Source organism: Phasianus colchicus, chromosome 1 (assembly GCF_987193195.1).
Source record: "Phasianus colchicus chromosome 1, bPhaCol1.hap1.1, whole genome shotgun sequence".
Taxonomy (NCBI): Eukaryota; Metazoa; Chordata; class Aves; order Galliformes; family Phasianidae; genus Phasianus; species Phasianus colchicus.
This window is the reverse complement of record NC_143436.1, coordinates 131,488,939-131,514,598: the sequence shown is the minus strand read 5'-3', so window position 1 is coordinate 131,514,598 and position 25,660 is coordinate 131,488,939. Positions and strand designations below refer to the sequence as shown.

General features: G+C 43.1%; 1 protein-coding gene across 1 annotated transcript in view; it reads right to left on the bottom strand.

Moving 5' to 3' along the window:
- SLC9A7 (solute carrier family 9 member A7) overlaps positions 1-23,229 on the bottom strand; it is a 75,366-nt gene extending 52,137 nt beyond the window's left edge. Inside the window, exon 1 of the mRNA XM_031596172.2 lies at positions 22,944-23,229. Within this exon, the coding sequence (XP_031452032.2) occupies positions 22,944-23,199 (256 nt within the window). The 5' untranslated portion in view covers positions 23,200-23,229. The remainder of the gene's footprint in view (positions 1-22,943) is intronic.
- Between the last annotated feature and the right edge of the window lie 2,431 nt (positions 23,230-25,660).

The window sequence follows — 25,660 nt, the reverse complement described above, 5'->3', positions numbered from 1 at the left end:
TTCCTGTGGACAAAGAATCATAAAGATCTCTTCTGACCTTAAAGATCATCTAGTCCAACAACCAACCCAACTACACCCACTAATGATGTCCCTCAGTCCCACAACACGGAAGTCTCATTGTAACATCCCCTATCCACCTGCAGTCTCAAACACAAGATCTATTCCATCTCGTGGAACAGCATTCTCCATACAGAGGTCTCCCAGAGCAGAGCTGGGAGCTGTGTGTTCTCTCCATGTTATTTTTCTGGGTGACTGCTCTGTGCACAAGCACAGTGTGCCCGTGGCCTTCCCACAAAAAAAGCACAGCTCTCAATCCCATTTGACAGCCATTTAACCTGCTGATTCAGCTACTCTGACATCCATCCCACTTCACATGCTAAAAATCCAAAGAAAAAAAACCTCTAAGTACTTATTAACAGCTGAATAGAGGATCAAATAAATCAACTATTTCTTATTTGTGACTGGCTTTCCTGCCTTCAGCTATAGCAGTCTTCCTCTAACCAAGCTCACCCTTACACTTCCCACTCACCGCCTCCTCGACCTACAGACCTGAGGCCCAAGCAGTATTTGGCTTTGTCTCTGCATCCTATCTCAACTCAAACCCTGGCACATCTCACCAGTGAGGAAAAGATGGTTGGGAACCTATCAGGTAACATCCCCTCCTAGTCCACAAAGTGCCAGCTGAGATTTAGTAAGATCAGATTTATTTCAGCTGAATAGCAGCCAATTCCTGCTGTGTGTTGAAAAATCTGACCCACTGACATCCAGGGCATCTACCAACATTACAAGCACCTGATGCAAGACCCCTTGGCATTACAACAGAAAAAAAAAAAAAGGGAAGGAATAAAATATTCTTCCCAAGGCTAATCTCACTTAAATGCGCAGAACCACAGTGCATCGCAAAATCTGCATTTATCCTAACCATTTTATCTCTATATAGCCATTTATGCTGTCTTTTGGACTTCCATTGTCATTAAAATATGCACCAAACTTCCCTACCTTTCTTCTCGTTACACGATTTTCATCAATACATCACAAGGGGTTAACTACTTATGACAAGCTTGGTTATAAAATTGCTGAAGTCAGTGTGATCTTAAAAGTATTAACTGCACACTGTATGTATAAAAAACCTGGTAATTTCCATGTTTGTCATCAGAAACCTAAGCTCACACCATCTGCAAAAGTAAAGGACAAGGGACTCACTAGCATCCACATGTAAGGTAGTATGGATGAACCAGGCCAGAAAACTAAGCACTGCTGCTCCCCACACAGATCTGTCCATGACCATTTTTGCATACATGACTATTTTAATCAACCAGCCACGTTAATTTTCTTTTAAAATCTCCATTCAAGTTTAAAGAAAACACCAAATCATCTATTTCATCTTAGATTAAAAATGCTTGACAGAATAGAACAACTACCAGTCACAACAACATGCAATACCATTTAATGGACTCTGATATCAGATAAATAGTTTTAAGTAACAGAAAAAAAAAATTGGTTTATGTAGATAACCAGTTATACCACCTTGCTATTCTGTCATTATTGCTCATGAAGAGAGCTGCCCTCAGAGCACATGAAATTCTTTACAAAAGCTTCTTGATTTTCAAAATCACACGCTGAAATTAGACTATTTGTTTAGGAGACATGATTATCTGAATACATGGAAAAACACCCCTTGACAACTTACTTTAAAGAAGTACTTACACCAAGATTGGTTACCATATGAACTTGTATATTAATGGCAGTGTGTATACACTAATTAATAGCAAGCCACACTGGTAACAAGACTGCAGATTTGCTTCACTGGAGGTAGTTTAACTATGGCAACTCACTGTAAGCTTTCCTTTTGCCTCCACCAAACCTGGATTTGGTACAGCCATCCTGAACGCCCTGACATCCAGGGAGGCCACAGGGACAAATCACAGAATCACCAAGGTTGGAACAGACCTTCACAAGCATCCAGTTTAACCATCTATATTCCCCCACTAAACCACATCCCTCAGTACAACATCTGAACAGTTCTTGAACGCCTCCAGGGATGCTAACTCAACCACCTCCCTAGGCAGCACCTGACCACTTTCTGAGAAGGAAGTGTTCTTAATATCCAGTCTGAATCTCCCTTGTCACAACTTGAGGCCACTCCCTGTAGTCCTACTGCTAGTTATGAGGGAGAAGAGGCTGACTCCCCACCTCACCACAACCTTCCAAGGAGTTGTAGAGCGTGATAAGGTCTCCCCTGAGCTTCTTCTTCTCAAGACTGAACAATCCCAGTTCCTTCAGCCACTCCCCATTAGAGCTGTGCTCCAGACACCTAACAGCTTCGTTGACCTTCTCTGAACAGGCTGCAAGGCCTCCAATGTCTTTTTTGTAGTGAAGAGCCCAAGACTGAACACAGCACTTCAGGTGTGGCCTAACTATGGCTGAGTACAGAGGGGCGATCGCTTTGCTGCTCCTGCTGGCAGCACTTTCTGATACAAGTCAGGATAACACTGGCCTTCTTGGCCACCTGGGCACACTGCTTGATCATGTTTAGCCATGACCAACCAACACCTCCACGTCCTTCCACACAGTTTTCCAGCCACTTTGCCTCAAGTCAGAAGTGTTGCCTGGGGTTATTGTGGCCAACAAGACCCATCACTTGGTCTTGCTGAACTCCATCTCACTGGCCTCAACCCAGCTAACCAGCCTGTCCAGATCCCTCTGTAGGGCCCCCTGCCAGATTGACATTTCCTCCCAACTTGGCGTCATCTGCAAACTTACTAAGGGTGCACTCAATGTCCTCATCCAGATAAAATGAATGGCTCTTGCCCAGAGCCAGTAGAAAAGTGTCTTCTCATCTCTTCCCAAGAGCTCAAGCTTACCAGCTAGTGAAAAAAAAAACAGTCAAACCCTTGGCTTGACTGTTCCTCCCATTCCTACTCTAAACCCTAAATCAGAATTTCTGCCTTATCTGCACACTTGGAGCTTTCCAACCTACCAGTGATGGAGTATTTTCAGCCCAACAGGTTACTTCCTACCTCCTAGAAGAAAACACGTGCTGTGTTTTAACAAGTCACAGTGCAGAGTTATACTCCGTAGGCTAACAATGGATTCCCTTTGTACAATTCACATTTGAAAAAAGCTCTACAAAAAAGTACTACAATCGTAAGCTCATATTCTACAGACATTGAAGTCTCTGATGTACTAAAAAGACTTCTTATTTAATGATTTGCCTTTTAAAAGCCATTAGGAGTTTCTAAGAGCTCCCACATACTCATCTTTCAGGTTGTTCATCAAGATGGGTGGGGGAAAAATAGCAGTAATCAACTGCAAACAAAATAAATCATCACACTGAAATGTAAGCACTGACTTAACTGTCAAACTGAAGTTCAAGGCCAAATTAAATTCCAGGGATATATTAGGAAAAAAACCCGAGATGATCTTACAAACCATTTGCAGCTTCCATGCCTAACTAAAACAGAAAACAAAATAATCAAAGTTTAAAAGCTTTTCACTTCCATAGATATGTCCCAGCAGACAATCAGCAATTCTGAAGATTGTCTCTTGTGTATCCAAAGATAAAACTAGTACTAAAATCATTTCAGGTTTGGAAGTGAAAGTGCTCTGATTTTCACAAATGTTGCCTAACCCAGTTTATTCTAACTCCATATTTCAGTGGGATTCCCCACAGCTCCGAGCAGGAAAAAAAAAGTTAATCTTCACAGAGTAGCCTCAGCTGCTCTTTTCCAAAGCATCAGCAGACATTTATATGACTTAACTGACAGATGTGGCTTGCACCTTGTATACATCTTCTTTACATTCAGGGACCAGATCACTCTGAATATCCAAGTCCCAGGGAGCCATTCAGCATCAAGTGGACAATTTCATCTCTGAAATTCTTGTTAAATGTTATGGCCTGACAAACTGCAGAGATGCCAACAAGATTTAAGACTTTGCAATCCAATTCTGACAGCCTGAGCGATCTGGTCTCTAAGATATCCTCGCCTTATGTTGTTGCAGGTTTTGTGAAAGGTATACTTGTATGAAAGTGTAACTTTGGATTTTTGGCAAACAAAGAGCAGAAAATATTTATGTTGGAAAAATGACTTCCACACTTCCAATTTCTAATTAAATGTTTCATAAAGGCAAGGCAACTTCTGTCAAACAAAATTCGTACTAGTTATTTTGCTAGGCTTAAGACATATCCCTGTTAATGCCTATGATTTAAACTAAGTATCCTGTAAAAATTTTGTGCTGCAATTGTTAAGAGATCACTTACACTAGAAAAACTCTGAGCTAGCTTACCTGCCTTTCCAAGAGACCCATACCACAGTTCTGCCATTGGTTAGAAGTGGGAAGATTAACAATGAACACCTACTTAGGCTGCCACATTCACCCCGATTAAAACTTCAGCACAGAAGCTCATGGGACACCTCGTACCTATAGACTGTGGAGCAGAGAGGGCACAATTACAGCTCAAACAGGGAGAAAAAAGACTGGACTACAATGAGCTACCAGAGCTGAGACAAGACCAAGAGCAAAGTGCAAAGAAGCTGTAGCCAGAACTGCGTGGAGCAGCACTCCTTTACTTGTACCTTCCCTCCTTGGTAACAATCATTATTTTATCTCAACTCCAACACCACGCTTTTCTGTAAGGCACTTAAAGCTTCCCACTCTTACTATGCAGTGCAGCAACCTTCATTTCAATTTGCTTTGGAAAACCTCCTCTGCTCCCAGAAAAGAACAGAAGAATATTGCACTGAGTCATACACCATAAAAATGATGTCCAGCCACAATCTAACACACATCTGCTGGGATTTACTCTAAGATCAGACAAATTATAACTCAGAGGAGGCTGCTACACACTAAGCCCAAATTCCATTTAGTAAAATTTGGAAAACATATCACCAAAGGGAGTCTTTTCCAGTAGTCTTACAGTAAAACCATGCTATCTGCAGAGCTGGATTCACAGCTTGTGTCTAAGAGTTCCTCGGCGGTGCAACCACAAGAGACTTTTCACAAAGGCCATGACTTTGCATTCTTGAAGTATGTATTTGCAGCTACGGTTTGCAAGAACACCAGGCTTTCCAAACTGAAATGATGCTAAAAGCATATTTTGGATCACACTGAGAACAAAATCCCCATCACAAGCACTATAAGAAGACAATTGAAAAAGGCTCAGCAAATGTTTTTTATCTTGTTCTTAGCCCCAGTTTCTTACCTGCAAGATGGAGTAATAGCACTGCCCTGCAAACACATGACAGGATTTAATGAAGTTCAGCGACTCTCCAGTGATTGGGAATAAGATCTCCAAAGAACAGGAAAAGGAATGAGGCAAACTTCAGGAGGGATGTGTGACATGAAACCTCTACATAACACTCACAAGCTCTTTTCCTGAAGCTAAGAAGAGACTACCACATCAACAAAATAGACCTCTCAAGTCAACAAACCCAAGGAAAAATGCAATTTGACTAGCACAGTTAGCAGCTGACACATAGGCTAGGCATGCTCATAGGCAGATGATGCCCTTAGAACTGACACATGCAGAGCACAGGCTGGTCCAGTGCATTTTTGGAATCTGACAGTCATTGCTTCTGCAGTTCCCAAAAGGCCTGATGAAAAAAAATCCCAGGAGTCCACATGATCAGGGTGTAGGAATACTGGACATCATAGTCTGATTTTCAGTTCCAGAAGTAGTGTGGAAGCTAGTTTGCATTAACGTACAATAAAGGCAAGTTCCTTTGCTGTGATTTGTCAAACACAAGTTGGAGTCGATGATTCTTGTGGATCATCTCAGGATATTCTATGATTCTATGACCTACCAAAATTATCAAAAAGGAACACAAAAGAAAAGTTATCTGGTGTGAATACAGCAATGTAAATCAAGCCCAACAGGTAACAGGTTAGCAACTGATGTCTACAGAAACACAAATATTCAGTTAGCAGCTTTTATCAGCAATAATGATAGATGGTCTGATATCAGGAAAGGCAGTCATATAACTCCTGCCAAATCAGGGAACATGCATGCATGCACAGAGATTTGCAAAAAGTACATCACTGTGCAATATCACAGAAAATCTGAATTACAGCAATATTAAAAATACACACTTAGATGTATCATATAGCACTGTGTTATCACTGAGGAAATAAAATCTTTTCCCTCTCTAACTTCCTCCCCACAAGTATCTCAATTAGTTACTCTTTACAAGATTTTAGTTTGCTGTTCAAAAAACTCTTTTTACCAGATTTGTAATTAGTAACAAACTGTCATTAGCAAAACACCATTAGCAAAAGGCTGTATGTCTAGGTCTAAGTACAGAAGCCTTCAAAAAGCCTCACTAACGTGTTCCACTTCAGTAAGTGTGAGCATCCAAAGGCTCCATGTTTGCCTGTAGACTCAACCAAAACATCTGAAGTGTCTGATTCCATAAAGAAAATTCAAAAAACCAAAACTGAAATATTCTTCAGATCATTATATTAAGTTTGTGTGCAATAAATAATTGATATTAACACAAGTGTTATGTTTTGTCTGTGCATTTCCTAAATCACCTAGCAATGATGACATTGAAAACCTTAGTCAGGAATACAAATTTACTCTGGTCTGCAGTGTCTGGCACAGTAGTTAACAGTACTTTACAAAATGCTTTGCAAAAAAACTCATTCTAATTCTTTACTTTAAGTGACATTGTACTAGACTCCTAACCTTTAAAGTATTGGTAGTAGTTAAACTAGATTGCTATACAAAGAGCAAGCTGTTAATATGCAATTCTATTTAGTTGGTCTGGTATGGGAGCAACTGTGAAGTCATTGTATGCTACACAACAGTACAGCAGCTTCCCCATGACCAATTAATTACTCCTCATCACCACAGAACCTAGGGGAGAATATTATCACTGGGGATAGGACCACTGAAGTGCTTTATCAGAACACCATTTACTGTCAACTACCATGAGAGAATCTGCAAAGTGAATACCTAAAGCATGGTACTCTTGGTCACAGTACTAATTCTACCTGAGAACACAGAGAATGTTTCAGGCTCCAGAATCAATTCAAGTGCTAACCAAAATGATAAGGTTTTCCTTCTCCACTGTTCCTGGTATGACAAAAATGCAGCATCCCTCTCAAAACTGCAAGTAGCTTTTTGCTAAGACTTGTCTGATAAGACAAGCACAGCTAACAACAGAAAGTAGAATTGAAATCTAAAGCTACAAGCTTTTAGTGAGAAATAAACAAATCACACTTGACTGAAGGATACACTAGTATATCAAATGCTGTCTTAGAATATATTCCCTCTGAGTACTCTTTTATGCTTTTAATAAAACCAGTATGTTCCCCAAAGCTAACGTTTTTGCCAGCCCAAATACATCACAATATACTGCCAACTGAACAAGTGTCTGGGACAATCCAACCATTCACGGCCACCGGAGTTCATCATTCCACTTGTTCTTCATCCTTCACAGATGCAGTAAGCCTTATGAATGCAGGCTTTCTTTAGATTGTAAGGAACAGCAATGGGGCTACAATATAAACTCATCCAAAGAAAATCCAGGCTTTTCAAAGCATCTATTGAAGATTTGCTGATCTGCACAAAGGTACATGCTCTGAAAAAACAGGAAAATAGAGGAAATTAAGTAAAAAAGGCTTTACAAAGCATTAGAACATTCAGATGCCATACTTGAAAAGCTGCAAAATGCTTCTGTATAAATAAAGTTGTTTTGCATCCTCACTCCCAATTACACAATATGAAGACCTTTCCTCACCCATTTCTACCTGGGAATCAATAACTCACAGAAAGAGGGAATGACAAAAATAGCACTAGATTACTGGCATATGAAAGTGCTCTTACAGGGCACTGTGGAACATTGTGTTGCTTCTACACAGACAGTAAGTTCATGTCAGGTCCTGACACTGATACGTTCTGAAGCCATAACAATTAAAGTAGCTCTTAAGTTACTGCTGTGATGCCTATTCATGCCAAAGAATTCAAGAGAATTTCCACATCAGCGAACCTTCTCTCAGCAGCAGGCAAACCAGCTGCTACAGTACTTCTGCTGTAACACAATGTGAATAGAATACCATCTCCCAAATTCTAAAAATAGATTACACAATAAACCAGTGGATATACATTCACTGGAGTCCTTATTTTCAAAGCTTTTAATGAGGCTGTATCAGTTTAAGTATGAAAACTTGTTATGAAATATGAACTAGTTAAGTGACAATAAATGGAAGATCAAATTAGGGAGCTGCTCCTTACAGGAAGTTGTTTTATATAAAAGACCATATATATATATATATATATATATATATATATATATATATAAATAAAAGACCTATATATATATATATATAGGACCACAAGTGTGAAGGATCAGTTTTCAGATCAGAGCTATTTATCACACCAAAGCAACTGGACTATTTGGACTACCACTACATTATTTATGTCAGAAGGAACTATTTCAGAAGCAATTGCAGAACATTGAGGAAAGCTACAGTATTGCCGTTGTTGGACTCTACAGGATTGTTGTAGCAGCAAAATAGAAAAGGTGTGCCCAGTTATTCATACCAAATGTTGACAGATGGAACTATAAGATCATTGGAAAAGCATTCATCAGATCACAATCAGCCCAGTTTTACACCACAAATGTAGTAATTAAAAAATAAACAAAAACAACTAGCAGGTATTGTGTGTATAAAAAGTACACATTCAGAAATCAGCATAATGACTGGCTTTTTCCAGCAATCTATGGGAAGAGCTATAGTGAAATCTGGCTAAAAAAGTTAATAGTGTGAACCATGTTTTTCCCATCACAATGGTAACTAAAATCTTGCACCAAATTTAAAAGAAATAAAGGACCAAGAAAATCTTATAAGATGAGTAATGTACTAATACAATACAGATCCTCAGTTTAGGCTAATGAGCAGCAGTACCCTAGCCATTTCTTTCACAGAATCACAGAATGGCCAGGGTTGGAAGGGACCTCAAGGATCATGAATCTCCAACGCCCCTGCCACATGCCCTGCCTTTTTCCCTGCTATCATGCCATCCCTTCAGGTTTGCTAGGCATGTCAAGCAGGGTAGGTGTATGAAGAACAAAATAAAGGAGTAGTGTAAACAGATGACTAAAAATATTTTTATGGGCTGAGCAATATAGCCATGTTAGTTGGGAGGTGGTGCAACTGGTACCGTGCTCTAAAGAAATTATGACATAGAATACTTAAGGCTGGAAATGGCCTCTCAGATCATCTAGTCCAACCACCAGCCCATCCCCACCATGCCTGCTAACCACGTCCCTCAGTGCCACATCCACACTCCAAGGAGGTAACTTCTCCACCTCCCTGGGCAGTCTGGCCACTGCCTCAACACTCCTTCTGAGAAGACATAGACCTCTACAGCATAAACCCAGCCTCAGCCAGAAGCCTCTTCCCCATTTAAGCTCCTGAGGAAAAGTGGTGGCCTTTTTTCTCCCCCCAGGATTTTCTATTTATAGCCACAAAGACCTGAGGTTATTGGAACGTGACCCAAAGACCATGTAGAAAAGTCTGCCAAATAGCACAGGAACATAACAATGAAGAGCTTAAACCACTGATCTTTTTTTTTCCCCTTTTAAGACAACATCTACTTTTTCAGCCATTGTTTTTCCATCCCCAATATAAAAATAAAAATACCTTCTCTCCCAGAATATTTTCTTCTTAGCATCAGCCCATTTCAATAAATCCAACTGAATCTACTGCCTCCTCCTTGGCTAAGTCTTCCCTTGCAGATAAAGCTCAGTCAGACATTTCTTGTTGCTCTTTGTTCAGCAAATTCTTCTGGACAGGGTGGGCAACCTCTTCAGTACCAGCTAATCACCTGTTCACTGAAGTTCACCATGAAACGGCTACATCCTCAAGCACGTCAAACCCCAAATCATTGATTTTTCTTGTCAATGCAGCCACTAATCCAGCAGAACACAAATACAACATCCCAGTAGTAATCCTAAATCCACAGAACTATAACAGTTTAAGTTACAGTACAAAAGTGAACTTTTAGCATTTTAGAAACAAGAGGGTTTTTTTGCATTTAATTTCCTTGACTTTGAAGGCCAGCAATAAGGAACAGACCTATGGTGGTTTCCTTAGCTGCTACTAAGAATCAGTAATGTCTTCCCAACCCTTCACAGCAGTCCCCAAGCACATCTCCTGGGAGAATCACTGAACCTCTCTCTGCCCACTCAGGGATTCCTAAGAAATTCAGACTTGTCAACCAGATGCTCTTTCAAGTTTCTTAAGCAAATGCCACACAACAGGTAAAATGCCTACAGTAAGAATTGTGAATTTTAGGAGTATAAATGATTCTTAAAATGCACCAAATTGAAATCAATTTGTGATCAATGGCAATGTATGACTTATAGATCCTTTTTTCCGTAACACATAGCCTCTGTTTATTATGTTGCAGAATAATAGGAAGATGGCGCTTAAGATTCTTTAGTCAATGTTTTAGGGGGAAAAAAATACATATATCTAAATGTCTAATTATCTATAAATACTGTCTGCGCATTTAAAAGTGTATTTATCACACTAAATCAAGTACAAAGAAAATGCTGTCACCGATTTAGCGAGGCATCAGAAAACAGGTTCTGTGCTCAGACACACAGTGTTACCCAAGAACAGGCTGATCTGGAAAGAGTGTCATTCAGCTCTGCAGCATGCATGTAGTACGTGGGAGCACATGTGGGTCAGGAATGTGACCGGTTCAAGGATCTCAGCATCAGGAAAACACAATGCAGTCACTGCAGGACTTGGATGCTGGCACTTTGCCATCACCGCAAAAGCAGTCAGTTCTTGTTCTTAAGTACTGCCTTTTTTCTGCAATTAGGATCCTGAAGATCTCAGTAGAACAGGTCCACTAAAACCCTACTTTTACCAATTCCTTATAACCCAGCATTACAAATTGAGTTGATTTCCTCACTCGCCACTTCAAAAGAATTCAATAGCATAACTTTGGTAAAGAGCATTAAGTGGATTGGTGGCCCTGCTTATGGTGTGTGTGTGGGGGAGTGGGGTTGGAGCTTCATGATCCTTGAGGTCCCTTCCAACCCAGGCCATTCTGTGATTCAGTATAAGTTTTCTTCTTACAGCTGAAGAATTTATACTTTGCCTACAAGCCAAACTTGAAGCCTTCCATGAGTTGAAGGACTAAAAATCTGGTCTTGCTTTTGATATAGCCTATTAGCAGGTTACACTAGAAAATATCAAACAATCATTACAATTAAATATTCCTAGAGACAATTGTAATGGTAAATCACAAAAGCATTGATTCTTTCAACACAAATGAAAAATCTATAACAATACCCACAGAACCAGGAGGACAGCTGAGAACAGAGAAACAAAAAAGTTACTTATGATTAATATTGCAGCAAAGATAAGTCTGAACACAGTCCTCCATCACCTGGATAACATTGAAAAAAATCAGCGTTGCAATGAAAGCTTGAGCTTTTGCTGTTACATAGGAATAAATGCATATATATATAGTTGCCAAGGAAGAACATAAAAAGCTTAAATAGTTTGCAGGAGAAGTACAGATCATGTCAGCAACACTCAAGGAATAGGCATGTGTGACAAGATGGTGGCAACAGAGGGGTAGAAAATCACAGAATCACAGAAACACCAAGGTTGGAAAAGACCTATAAGATCATCCAGTCCAGCCATCCACCTATCACCACTAGTTCTCACTAAACCATGCCCCTCAGCACCAAATCCAAATGTTCCTTGAACACCTCCAAGGTCAGTGACTCCACCACCTCCCTGGGCAGTGCCTGACCACAAGGTTGTTTCAACCATTTTGTTCTTGAGCCAATTGCATGGTCACAGGAGGCAGGGAAAATAGCAAAGGTTTTTAGTTTTGGTAGAAAAATTAGGCTTGGTATGCAAACAGGAGTCAAAATTGTCAGCATTAAAATATACTGGCTACATCTTGGGTTAAAAAACAAAAACAAAAAAAACAGATAAGGAAGGAGTTGAAGGTGATTTCCACAAAAGTAAATAAAATGCTGAAGTATAGTACTTCTTCCAGGATATCTAAACAAGACCAGAAACAGACAGTTAAACCCAGAGGAAACATTGGAGGGCAAAATTTATCTGTATCTATGTCAGCACCTCTTGCATGAAAATTAAAGGGGTACAGCAGACCACCAAAATCCACACAGACATCATCTTTCAGGCTTCCAAGACTCCCCAGTTTTTCTCAGAGCTGTGGCAGAGTTAGAACCTAATGCTGAAAAACAGCTTGTCTGGTAGCGGAGAAACCATAACTCTGGCCAGTGATGGCAACAAACCAAACACTTCAGATGGTTAATTTCCTCTGTGGTTGTTACTGTTTGTTTAATAAAAAGAATACAGCTGTAAGTTTAAGCAGTAGCTAAAAGATTATGGACCTGAACCAGAGATTAAGCTTCATCAGGAAAGTGTTAACAAACAAAATATACTGTATTTGCACCTCCTGCCTTGACTTTATAATCTTTGGCACAGGGCCTCTGCCATATGTACCCTATAATATCTAATGCAAAGTGTCCTCGAACCCTAATTAAGGTTGACAAAACACAGGTCTGCAATGGAAAGCACCTGACACAATGAGAACCTTAATTATTTGTCTGAAGAGAAGAAGGAATAACTGTTGTACCTTTTTCATTTTGTAAGAGATTTTAAAACCATTAGGGTCTGAAATTGGAAATGTTGAAATAAATACACTCAAGTATTTGCCAGCAAGAGAAATAAACTCTTTTTTATGATTCTCTGAAGATAATATATGGGGAAGGAAGGGGGGGTATCACCAAGATGTGTGTTGTCAGTTCTCTGTTTCATGCAGGCAAATGTAAAAATTGAGTCTGCAGTAATTCTATTTAGCTACTGCAGTTCAGCGAGCAGATCTTCCATAGGAAACCACTCACTAGCTTACTTCAGCCATGTTGTGCTGAAGAAAAGATCAATTTTACGTCCATAAAGCCCTGTAAAAGATGATCAGGTCACCCATGGGATTTTTGAAAGCCCAAGAAACTTCTGTGTGTTCTGAAGAGACTCCTTGTCCAAAAGACAGATTTGGAAGCAGCAAACTCCCTTATAACAACTTAATAAGCCAGAACTTCAGAGAAAAATTAAAGCTGGTACATAAACAGGATCTTTGCATTCAAGCTCCCAAAGTTTGAAGAATGTGTCTGGGACGGAGAACAAACATATTGCTCTAACACATGCAAACGTGGTTTAAAAGGTATAAAGGTTAAAAGTTTCTAGAGATAAAAATCAACTTCACAATCTGTTTGTCAAGAGATGAAAAACAGTAATGTTCAGGCTAAAATTGCACTGATATTCAGTTACTCGCTTGAAAGTCCACTCCAGGGTTCAGGATGATTCACTTCCACCATCATGGTGTCCAAAACACTTACCTCCTTTCAAAAATCTACTCCCATCAAATGGTGCCCAATGGGAAATACTCCCTGCATTCTGTCCCTTGGCAGAGTGCGTATGGAAGGCCTCACATACTTGCTGTCCTCTGCTCTGAATACATGAATATCAGGCAATGCTAGAGGAAAGACAGGATACCACTTCAACAACACAGAAGCATTTGTTCCAGTTTTCCTCCTCCTGGCTTATTTTTCTATTTCCCAGAACTGCAGAACTCCAGTGCAGTCAGTGATACCAACTCCACGCATCATTTCACAGCTGCTGCAAATGCTTCTTCCATCCCATGTAGCACATCCCCCTGGAGCAGCCAAGGAGCTCTCTACATTTAGCAGTTTAAAATCCATTAAGCCCAACTTCTGAAGACTACTGAATACTAATTCTGGAAATATTCAGCTCTATGGCTGAATAATGAAGACATGTAGGTTCAGCAAAGTTCAAGCAAGTAAGTTCTCCAGTCACAGAAGAAGGCAAATGCTGAGGCTCAACACTATTAGTTTGCTCACTGAGAGGACAAATTAAGGAACACAGTCACGTTATCTCATAGATAAATGTAAGGAAACTACCCCCAGAAGAAACAGAAGCACACAGTCAGTAAGCAAATGACATAACATGGACGGGACAACACATAGACATGCAGCAGTGAAGCAGCCAAAATGCATGTGACACTTTGAATGCAAGTTCCCCTTTCACTGGTCAAGGACTTGATGACGTGCTAAGAAGTGCGGAGGGGGGGGGGGGGGCAGGAAATAATTTATTTCTCCAAATTAGCATGGAAGGGGATACTACTTATCCTAGTGGATTCAAAGATTCGAAACCAAAAGCTAGCCACATCCTTGCAGGACACTTGGCACTTGTGTCAAATTTCACACACACAGGACATCCAGCCACAGGACACCTCACTTCAGCAAGCTGCCAATGGAAAAAGCCACAGTGTCACATTGTGTCATCTTACACACAGATGATGTGTATTATTAATATAATAATACTATAATAATACTAATAATAATTAATATAATAAATAATATAATCATTGTATTTTGGAATACATTATACTGTGTTCTTTTGTTTTCACACCTATTTTTGGTTAAGAATAGCCCCCCACTTTCATGATGAGAGAGCAGGAGAACAAGTAAAAAAGAAAAGAAAAAAGAAAAAGAAAAACTATTACTGAGAATGTGTTTTTTCCCTAAAATGGATGCTCTTTATTTAAGCAGAAAAAAGGCATGCAGACACTTGCAGACACTGTCAGGCCCTTCTGGCCCCGGCAAAGCCAGTAGCTAAGCCAGTAGCTGGGAGATACACCAGGTCAGGATACACTCCTTTTCCATGCTTTTCTCACACCTGCAGAGGTATTAGGAGGAATTCAGAGCTTAAGCTCAGCTTTTGAAACTAAATATGAAATGCTACAGCCAGGAAGAAAGCACAGACAGCACATGCCTCCCTCAGCTAAGAGCATAGTTCAGCTTTCTCTGCTCTACTCTAATTGAGGGGGAGTTTTTGACCATCTCTACTCCGATAAAACCCAGCTCCTTCCTCACAGCTTTTAGGGGCCTTTTGGCATTTCTAAGTGAAGTGAATTGTCTGATATCAGGGCATGAATGAAAAAGCAATTTTATATCATTTCTCTTTTATTCGTTCACACTCAGTTAATTGCAGGCTGAAGTGCTTTTTAATAGGGGGAAAAAAGCAGTATATTTGAACTAAATTACCCATCTTCAGCAGAGACAGAAGAGATCTGATCTGCTGAGAACAACTGTGCATTTTTACAGCACTGATAAAAACTGTTCAAGATAAATACCCTTCTAAAAAATAATTGCTTGTATCACATTCCTTTCAACAGACACCACTTAGTTTAAAGCAGGAGAAAGGCTATATTCAGTCATAAATGGGGATAGAGCATTAATCCTGAATCACAAATTAGGACTCACTAAAACACATATACATATATATATACCCAAGCCACTATTTCTGTCTGTCAAAGTGGACATAACAGCCTTGAGAGAAATACTGAGGTTTTCTCCTCAACACACAGAAACAGTTCAGTGCAGGACTCGCAGCAGTCAGCAAGGAAAGAACACCCATGGTACACAGCAAGCTGTAAAGGGTAGATAGCAACTGCATGATCCGCAGGAAGTAGGAAGTGTCCCTTAACACGCTGCAGCTCTGAGTCTCACTTATTATTTTGGATGGCTGACTTGCAGCTCCTGCTCCACATTTCTGTTTTCTAATGAGTTAGAGGAGATAGATCATAGAATCATAGAACGGCCTGGGTTGAAAAGGACCACAATGATCATCCAGTTTCAACCCCCCTGCTATGTGCAGGGTCACCAACCACCAGACCAGGCTGCCCAGAGCCACATCCAGCCTGGCCTTGAATGCCTCCAGGGATGGGGCATCCACAGCCTCCTTGGGCAACCTGTTCCAGTGTGTCACCACCCTCTGATGGAAAAACTTCCTCCTAATATCTAACTTAAATCTCCTCTGTCTCAGCTTAAAACCATTCCCCCTTGTCTTTGTAAGAAAATGAAGTAGGAAGAAAAAAAGAAATACATACCTCTCTTCCTGACACTAAGTCCTTTGAGGTCCTAGCTTCATGGTGGTGGTTAACTTTAAGTTTAACCCCATCATTTTAGTGGAATTTGTAAGAGCAATGCTTTTAGCATTTGCAGTTTGGGAACATCAGACAAACCCTTATTTACATACTGTTCAAGAGCCTCTTAACCTTATTTCCTTCACCTATCAACTTCATTTTAAGGAAGCTTTTAAGGACAAGCTTCCTGTACTGTTTTTTTTTTTTTTTTCAGAATGTTGGGAGAGAAAAATCCATGTGGATTTGGAAGATTTCATCAGGACCTTGTAAAGTTATGGCATTTTAATTGTTTGTGCTATTGCAAAGAGGAGACTCATACTTGACAGATCCTGGTCCTGCATTCCAGGAGAGCAGTCAGGTACACCATCAAAGCATACAAAACCAAAGATTAGAATGTTTAGAAAACAACACCAACAAACAACAATGTACAGTTGCACTTTTTTTGTGTTCACAAAACTTCAGAGCTTTTTAAAAGTTTCTCACTTCCCCCTCTATTTTCTTCTCTTACTCAGAACCAGCAACGATTACATATGCATCAACAAGACTGCATGACCACAGACATTACTAGCAACAGTCTTATTGCACTCAGGCATTCTGTTGAAATGAAAGCAGTGAAAAGCATTCTTCTAGAAAACTGGACAGACAGATAACTACATCCAGCCTGTTAATACACCAAGACTCCCAGCCTCTCACATGTGCTTGTTTTATCAGGTTTAACACTTCTCAGGTTGTTCATATAGAGATGACTGTGTTATTCACCCCACAGAAACAGAGCTCTTACTCGATGTTAAAGAAAAAACTCCAGACTGCCAATACAGCAAGATGTTATTTTTTCAGAAACTGTTATCCTCAGCAAACTGCTATAGCTCACGTTGCAAATCCTGAGGTACACAGGGAACTGGATGGACCACAACAGAACTGTTCTTCTACCCAAACAGATGCAAAACCAGCATATTACAGCATGCAGTTTAAGAAAGTGCTGCGGTCTACTTGTACCATCCTTCCCAAATCCAGGCTTTGGATTACTTACAATCAGCATTTATGCATAGCTTTTAATAATGTCAGACTAGAATTCAGATGGTTCAGACCAGGTTTAAACACACCTTGGAAGAGCTGCTCCTGCAGACCTCCAAACAGTTACAGCAATCACCCTTATGGATTCAGAAGGCTTACTCATTCATTTGGAGGGAAAAAAAATGAAAAAGAAACAGCACAAATGAGTCAATAAGGAACTGGAGAAGTCTATGTGCTGCCCAGAGCCACATCCAGCCTGGCCTTGAATGCCTCCAGGGATGGGGCTTCCACAGCCTCCTTGGGCAACCTGTTCCAGTGTTACCATCCTCTGACGAAAAATCTTCCTCCTAATATCTAACCTAAACCTCCCCTGTCTTAGTTTAAAACCATTCCCCCTTGTTCTATCATTATCCACCCTTGTAAACAGCCATTCACAAATACAAAAGTCGTTGGTCAGAGAGGTGTAAGCAGTGGAAATATTTCCCCAGCAAAGCAAGAGAAAGGCTTCACCCAACTCTAAGATGTTGTCTTTACTCCACAGAGTAGGTTTGGAAAGAGAGCAGTTTTGCCAAGAGCAGGGGCTGGGAGCACGCCCAGCAGAACCCTGTAGTTTCTACCTATGACAGTGAGCCCAAGTCATGCAGTCATATAGGAAAGAGTTTCATAGGTTGCACTGCAGCACCTAGACACTGCCCCAGACTATCTGTAAGATGAACCAGAGGCACTTCTGAAAGCACCCCGCTGTGCATCTAATTGCTGCATGTGAAGGTGACTTTGGTGTTATGATGCTTTGGTCTTTCTTTTGCACAAAGTGAGAAAGCGATAGATATAAAAGATGCTGCAATAGAGGCCACTGCTAAAAATCACTTCAGTTCAGCACATTCATTTTTTAAATTAAATATCAGAAAGAACAATGTCCAGATTGCTTGTCCTACTTTGCCTCAGGTTTATGTTAACATTACATTGGCAAATTCAGCTTCAAGCTTATGCACCACTCACATTAGGACCAAGAAAATGCTTCTTCTCCTTCTATTGTTACCCATACAGGAAAGTCCCAGCTCACCATACTAAGTGAGACAGCAGAAAACCCAGACTTGTTCAGTCACATTCATCTTCTCCCAGAAGCATGGAGTTCAATTCTTAAGTAAAGCAGCACTGAGAGGAGGATACCATCAGCACCCAAGAAACATTTCTGGGCAGCCTGTAAGACTTGACAGCTTTTACACACTCACTCATTTTCCCCTTTTCAGCCTTCTCATCTAAAACAAGCGCTGAGGCTACTGGAAGAGCTCTGCATTTACAGAGGAACTCGGACTTCACATTCTTTTAAAGAGATTCCTTGGAGGATCTGTTTACAGTTCTATTTCTATTGCAAACTGGCAAAGAAAAACTAGAAAGCTTTACGAAAAAAATCTTACAAAACGGGCTGAGGAAAGTCTCAGTAACAGTAACTGTAATGTACTATAGAAGAATATGGCTGTCTGACAACAAACCTATGCACCAGACATCAGGTTACCTGTTCCCAGCTCAGCACACCATTATCAGCAGAGCCATGCACTGTGCAGACACACATGAACACAAGGCAAGCACATGTATGAGCTCTGCAGGACTTGTTTCTCTCCTGCAACAACAGCCTGGTGTTGTAGGGCAGTTCTAGCTTTAGAAACCAGTTACCCTACCAGCAAGGATTAGTAAGGATTGCTTACAAAGAGGAAATACAAGGTCGTAATTTCTCTCTTGACTCATACCAGTGATCAGAAAGGCAGACCAGTGCTGATTTGATAGAACATTGGAAAGCTGACATTAACCAACAAATATTAACTGATTTAGATTGACTGCTACTAAAAACACTTTCAAAAAACCATTGTCCTGAGGGCTATAACTGAATTGTATCACAAAGAGATTTCAGAAACATTCAGGCTACTCAATTACCCCACCTGAAAAGCAGAGCTGAAATAGAGGTGGATTCATAGCGGAAATACAGTGTTTCTGCAATCTCTCAAAGATAAAATGTGAACTTCCACTTGGTCACAGACCACAAAGTAAGCTCAGAAACAAGATCTGCAGTACAACTCAGACAGACATCCTGAACAGCCCACAAATGGAGCAAGACTCACTTGGAATGTTTGTATCAACTAATTTAAAAGAACATGCAGGGTGCCAAAGAAAGGACAGTGTTCTTGAAATGGAGTGCTTGGAGTTACGCTCCTAAATCTAATATTAGAATGCCTACATAAAAGTGGATTATTAAATGCCAAAACTGCCATTACTTTGATGGTCATGGAGATGCATTAAGTCACCTCCAGCATGTCTGCAGCTTAGAACTGGAACAGCAAGCACTGCAGTGCGATGGGCCTTTCTGTATTTGCTCTTTGGATAAGAGAATCTACTCTAATACTGAGTATTTCAGAATAAATCTAGTTTTGTTTTGTTTTTTTTCCCTGAACATCTCTCATTTCTCATTTGCAAAAGGCAGCTGACATTTCATAATCCTTCACATATTGTTTTTCCTCAAACAGAAGCCCAATTTTACTTTTATTTTCAGATATACAGTTTTCATTAGAGGTGTAACAAGTGACCTTGCTACCTCAACTTGTCTGCATGCTACAAAGCCAGGCATTGATGGAATTGTTCGGGCAGCATGTGACCTTTGAAAGTAGCAAGACTGAGAAGGGAGAGGCACACAATAGAAGGAGCACAAGTGAGAACCAAGGCAAGCAGCCAGCCCGCAGCGCTGGAAGGTGCAGCCCACACACAGCTCAAGAACAGCTCTACAGTCCAGCAGGATCAACACCTGTGCTACGTGTGTGCTGCCAGTTGCCTAAGTTGTCACTTACAAAAAGGGACAAGGTAGTTGCCTGATGGCTGCAATACAGCCAGGACATATCCACACACTCAGAGAGCCGCTGCCCTGAGAGCAGAACTCCAGCAGCCACCATCATTTGCCCTCACAGAGCTCTTTCCAGTGCTCTCAGAGCATATAGCCCACACCTCGCAGTTCCCCAACATTCCTCATAGAGCAAGGCAAGCCCCCAAAACAACAGCCTCACACAGCTCAGGGAGGGCACAAGCCAGCATGCCTTACGTTTGGGACTCGGAACAGTGCAAAGTGAGCATCACAGCCACTGTCACAAGTTGGCATACGTGTGTCAACAAAGCCTGAAGTCCTTAATTGCTCCATAATGACTTGCATTAGTACTACTGTTGATCAGGCAGCCACAGAAGAGCAACATTCCTGCTAAAGCTTGAAGACCAGAATTCAATTGTATTTAGCACTTAATAAGCCAAATGTATATTCTGGAATAACCTGTGCATAAGCACAGTGCAATGACATGGTGTGTAATCAATTAAAATCTGTGTTGAACCTGAACCTCCAGTTTTGTTAAGATCCTTTCCCCTTCCATTTACACAGCTGTGAGGTCTGGCACATGCAGCCAAGCTCTGGGACTTCCACATTGCCTGATCAAAAATAGGATGTTAAGTTGTACATCACATCAAAAGGCAGCCCTGTAAGTCATGTAAGAATTTATGTAAACTTCAGGTTGTTTTACGTCTCAACACACATTTCCAGGGGAAGACATTTAGCACGTCAGCATAGCACAAGCAGACAAGCAGTGCCTGTCTCTACAGAAGAGGAAGTGACAAAACATGAAACAAGAAACACGGAAAGACTGTGTTATGATTTTAATGGCCTTAAGAAGCAAAGCAACTTGCCTTACAAATCTGCATAACACAGCAAGTCTGGCCACAGCTGCAGCCTTGGTTGCATCGAGGACTGGGTCATGGCCCACCACACTGGTGGTGGTATCAGTTACAGCAGATGCCTCCTGCTCCACAGACAACACAAAGCTCCAAGTCTGGAAGAAACGTGAACTTTAGCAGCACCAGCAGTATCGGGGCCACAGTTCCTCTTAGTTGAGTAAAATGCATACTTTCTTTAACAGATGTGTGACCAAATCAAAGAAATATCAAAGTGGAGCAGGATGTGCTCATAGCAGGGTTCCCAGAAGAGATAAGTCAGAAACGTTGGTGAGAGGTCTGGCTGTAGGCAGCTGCTCCTCTCACCATCTCAATACAGCAACACGCCACCCAGCTCCCACTGAGCTCAGGGAAGGCTCTCTGATAGCATGCTGCTATAAGGGAACAGAGTGAGACCAAAAATCCAGCAAGAACAATTCTTCCAGGTCATTGTTACCATGATAAAAATTAACCAGCCCTTAAATGCCAGCCTGCATCTCCTGTACATCAAAGACATTTACACACTGTAAAAACTGCTGTTAGGGAAAACAGCATGCTCTCTGATATACCAGAGGGGCTCACTGAGAAGGTGTGTGCATCAAGGGATGATCCATGAAAATAAAATGATTTAAATGAGGACACATCAACAATGTGCAGTAGTTTGAGCCAATCGTTCTGGCAGTGCTGCTTATGGTGCAGAAAGAGCCATAGCACAGTGCTTTCTTGAGTACAGAATTTCAGCATTCATACATCAAACCGGGAACCCAGCATCAATTTCACGGATCAGGAAGTGGAAGTTATAGCAAACTAATTTGGATTTAATGAGAGGCAGGAATTTTTCGCTTGAACAGTTCTTCCCTCACAGCCCACCCAAACACACACAAGTAACAGGGCATCCCGGGCATCTGGGCATACAGACATCAACTCTCCAGACACACAGGATTTCTACCACGAAGCACAACACCCAGATCTCTGACATGGCCTTACAGCAGCTCCTGAAGGTGACAACACCAAGGTGATACCTAAATAACATCTTCAACAGCCTCACTCTGTCACTTCCAATCAGCATTTGCACAGTTAATCTACCATCTCCCGTTTAGCTGCTAAGGATTATTATGGCGCTTATTTACTCATATCTCCAATCTTTAATTTGTCAGTTTCCAGCAACAAGCATACGTGAAACGCACAGCAGTGCAGCAAAGGTATCAGTGACTAAGAGCAAATTGGGATGGCTTAAATAGAAGCATCAGCAGAGGAAAATTCCACTGCTTTGCAAGCAATCACAGAGATCACAGCAGCACCCATCAGGGAGGAAAACCAGCAGTATCTATCAAGGAAGAAACAGCTCCTTTCCTCCTCCCTCGAGCGTGGGATCTCTCGGCTGTGGTTACCCCGGGCACACGCTCACCCCAACCAGCGCCGGGGAGGTGTTTCGCACCGTTCGGCAGGAACCGATTTAGCTAATGAACGAGAAGAAGGGCCTCTGGCACCGAGGCAATAACCAATCGCGGGCGGACAAATCATTTTTTAAATGGATGGCTGCTCTTCGTCGGCGCCGCCGCGCTCTGCGCACCAAACTAAGCACCAAATACAATTGCGTAAGTTGGCAGCACGATGCCACGCTCCGGCAGCACCTCGGTGTCATTGACAGCGCAGCGCAATGCCCGGCCGGAGCGGAGCGTCAGCTCCGGAGATCAGGGGAGCGCCTGCGTCCTCCCGCTCAGCCCCTTCCCTGCGGGCTGGGCGGGATGCGGGCAGCTCAGCGCCGAGGGGCTCAGGACGACAGGAGGGCGCCTTCGAGGCTCTCCGGTTTCGCCGCAATCGACCGGCAGCCAGCGACGACCCGCACGGCCCAGGGCTTCCGACTGCCACCAATAGGTCCCAGCGAGCGAGGCGGCTCCGCAAAGCGGAGCGGTGCGGGACGCTACGGCCTTCCAGCCGCGGGAGCGGAGGACGATGACAGGTCGCGGCTCCGCACGCGGCGCCGGCCCTCCCGCCCCGCAGGAACCGAAGGCTGCGTCTGCCCCTCGGCTCCGCGGCAAGAGGCACCGGAGACGCACGGGCGCGGCGGCACCGGGCGCCCCCAGCCCCGCGGTGCCCCCCGCTCCCCCCGCCGCCGCGGTGTCCCCGCGGGCAGAGCAGCCGCCCGGGCCCCGGCCGCGGAGCCAGGCCCGCCGCTCACCGTAGATCATGGCGAGCCCCGTCTCGTGGAGGAAGCGGACGCGGCGGTGCTTGAAGAGCCAGATGGTGAGGATGGTGAGGGTGAGCAGCAGGATGAAGGTGAGGAGGCTCACGCTGTCCTGCCTGTGGCTCTCCTCCGCCTCCTGCTCGGTGGCGAGCTCCTCCATGGCGCTGCTGCTGCTGCTGCCGCCGCCGCCGCTCCGCTCGGCCGCCCGCAGCCCGCCGGCTCCCAGCAGGAGGAGCAGCGGCAGCGCCATGGCCGCGGCTCCCGCCCGCGGGCGCTGCCCTCTGCCCGGCCGCCGGCGGGGAGCGGCGGGGGCGGCTCCGGCGAGCGGGAACCCGCCCACCGCCCCCACGGCCCCTTAAAGGCGCCGGGCCGGGCAGCGCCGCCTCCTGGTTGCGGTCGCCCGTGAGGTGCCGCGCGTGGGCTCCGCCGTTCCAGGCGGCTGAGGGCCGGGTGGGGCGGGCAACGCGCCGCCCCCGGCTGGGGCTGGGGCTGGGGCTTGGCGCTGCCGGGCGGAGCCGGCTGAGCTAGGCCGGAGCTGTCCTCCGCCGCACCTGCGAGGGGATGGGTGGCCGTCCCCGTGCGGCACCGTCCCCGCTTCCGAAAGTTCTGCCAAAAGAAGAGGGAACGCTCGGATGCTCCTGAAGCACTCCTGTGTGTCCCCGCGTGGTGCTTCGGTGGGTTTGGTTTCAGAGGGAGGAATCACAGAATCGTAGGGGTTGGAAGGGACCTCCAGAGATCATCGAGTCCAACCCCCAGAAAAATGACTAAATGAAAAATGACTAAAATGCAGGCTGCTCGCTTGGGATTTCCTGCCCAAAGGCATCTGCTGCAAAGACATCACTCCCACTGAGGAGTGGGACAGTGGGAGGAAATCACCCGCTCCTCGGCGGTCTTCGTGTAGAATCCCTGCTGGGAAAGAGTGTGTGTGCCTCGGGGTCTGAAACCAACCTCGCTTTGGGGCAGGGGAAGAAAAGTCGGTTTTCACAACCAAGCTAAAATTGGAACTTTCTCCTTCAACTTTCTTTTAGTTAGGGCTGTCCTCTGCCCAAATGCTGCTGCACGGCCCTTTCTGTGGATACTCACTGCGGTCTCCCCCTAAACTGTCTCCTCTTGCTTGAGGAACTGGCATCACCTCTTATTGCACACACTTTTGTTTAGAAGGACCTTTTTTTAGAACCCTTTCAAGGTGACAGCTATGCAAATCCCCATTTTTATTTTAAATGTGTTATTTATACGAACTCTTCCGCCTTCAAAACCCAGTATGGTTGCATACAATTATCTGTAAAGGCTTGACTGCACAACAGTGAAAGTTTGTATTGGTGGTGCCCTCGTTTGTAAGCCTCTTAGAGATGAAAAGCATTAATTTGCCCTGAAGACCTAGCTCTTAAACCTACACGAACTATTGAAGATTACTGCCTCCAGGCTGTCTTATGTTAAATTGCACGTTTAAAATTAACGTTGCTGCTACAATGGGAGCATTACACCTCTTAGGTCTTCGGGGTGTGACAGCCTGCAGCCTCACAGCAGCCTACAGGTGTGTAGTACAGTGCTAAACACATGCAGTGCTGATGAAGTTGTGAAACAAAAAGCTGAATGACCATAACAGATTGTCTTCTCCTTTGCTCTTTATCATGTGCTGCCGGGTAATGCCTGTTCCTCTGTTTAAAGTGAGTCTTAAGAAAAAATTTACATTGATGTCGTAACTCATCTACCTCTCTGCTGACCTGCCGTCAGCATCTTCAGTTGCATATTGCAAAGTCTTCCATCAGTAGTTTGCTGTACCCTTCAAAATCCATGTGGGTTGGATATACTACACCTCTTGCCCCCCAGGCAGCAGCAGTAATACCAAGGCAATTCTTTTAATACTTCAAGGCAGTAACTCAGTTTTACTCTTTTCTTTTTTTCAGCAGTATTCATTGTGGAATAAAACATTCGTCCATAGTTTGGCATATCAGTGCTACCATGAGCACAACTTTGCCACACTTACAAGTGTTTGGATTGCTGCACTGTTCTTGTCACTTCTGCCCAGTATCACCTACGATGAGAGAGAATGGCTTCAAGTTGTGCCAGGGAAGGCTCAGGTTGGATATTAGGAACAATTTCTTCTCAGAAAGAGTGGTGAGGCACTGGCACAGGCTGCCCAGGGAGATGGTGCAGTCACCATCCCTGGAGGTGTTCAAATACTGTGTGAACGTGGCACTGAGGGACGTGGTTAGTGGGCATGGTGGGGGTGGGCTGCTGGTTGGACTGGATGATCTGAGAAGTCATTTTCAAACTGTTCTGTGACCTCATCCTAGGGACAACACCACTGAAAGCAGTACATCACTGGGTACTGTCCCAAAATTCTTTTTATTGCATAAACAATTATGTTCACCACTGTAGTGCATAAAATTGGGCATAATTCATTCCTACCCTGAACAACATGGATGTGACCAAGTGTCAAAAAATCGGTGATAGGAACGTGGTTGTCCATTTAGGAGATCAATATTTAATTGTGATGTAATTAAAGTCTCCTCAACTCTGCACTTTCTCTAGCAGGTCTTTGCTAGGGAATTTGATGCACACTTTCCAGCACAGTATATTTGGTTCCTACTGGCTCAAGTTTGCTGTCTTTACTTTCATTGACTGGTACTATGGTGCCTGAATAGTTTTACTGACTTTAACTGGATCATCTGGGTAGTAATGGTGTCAAATAGCAAAAAGTATTAGGC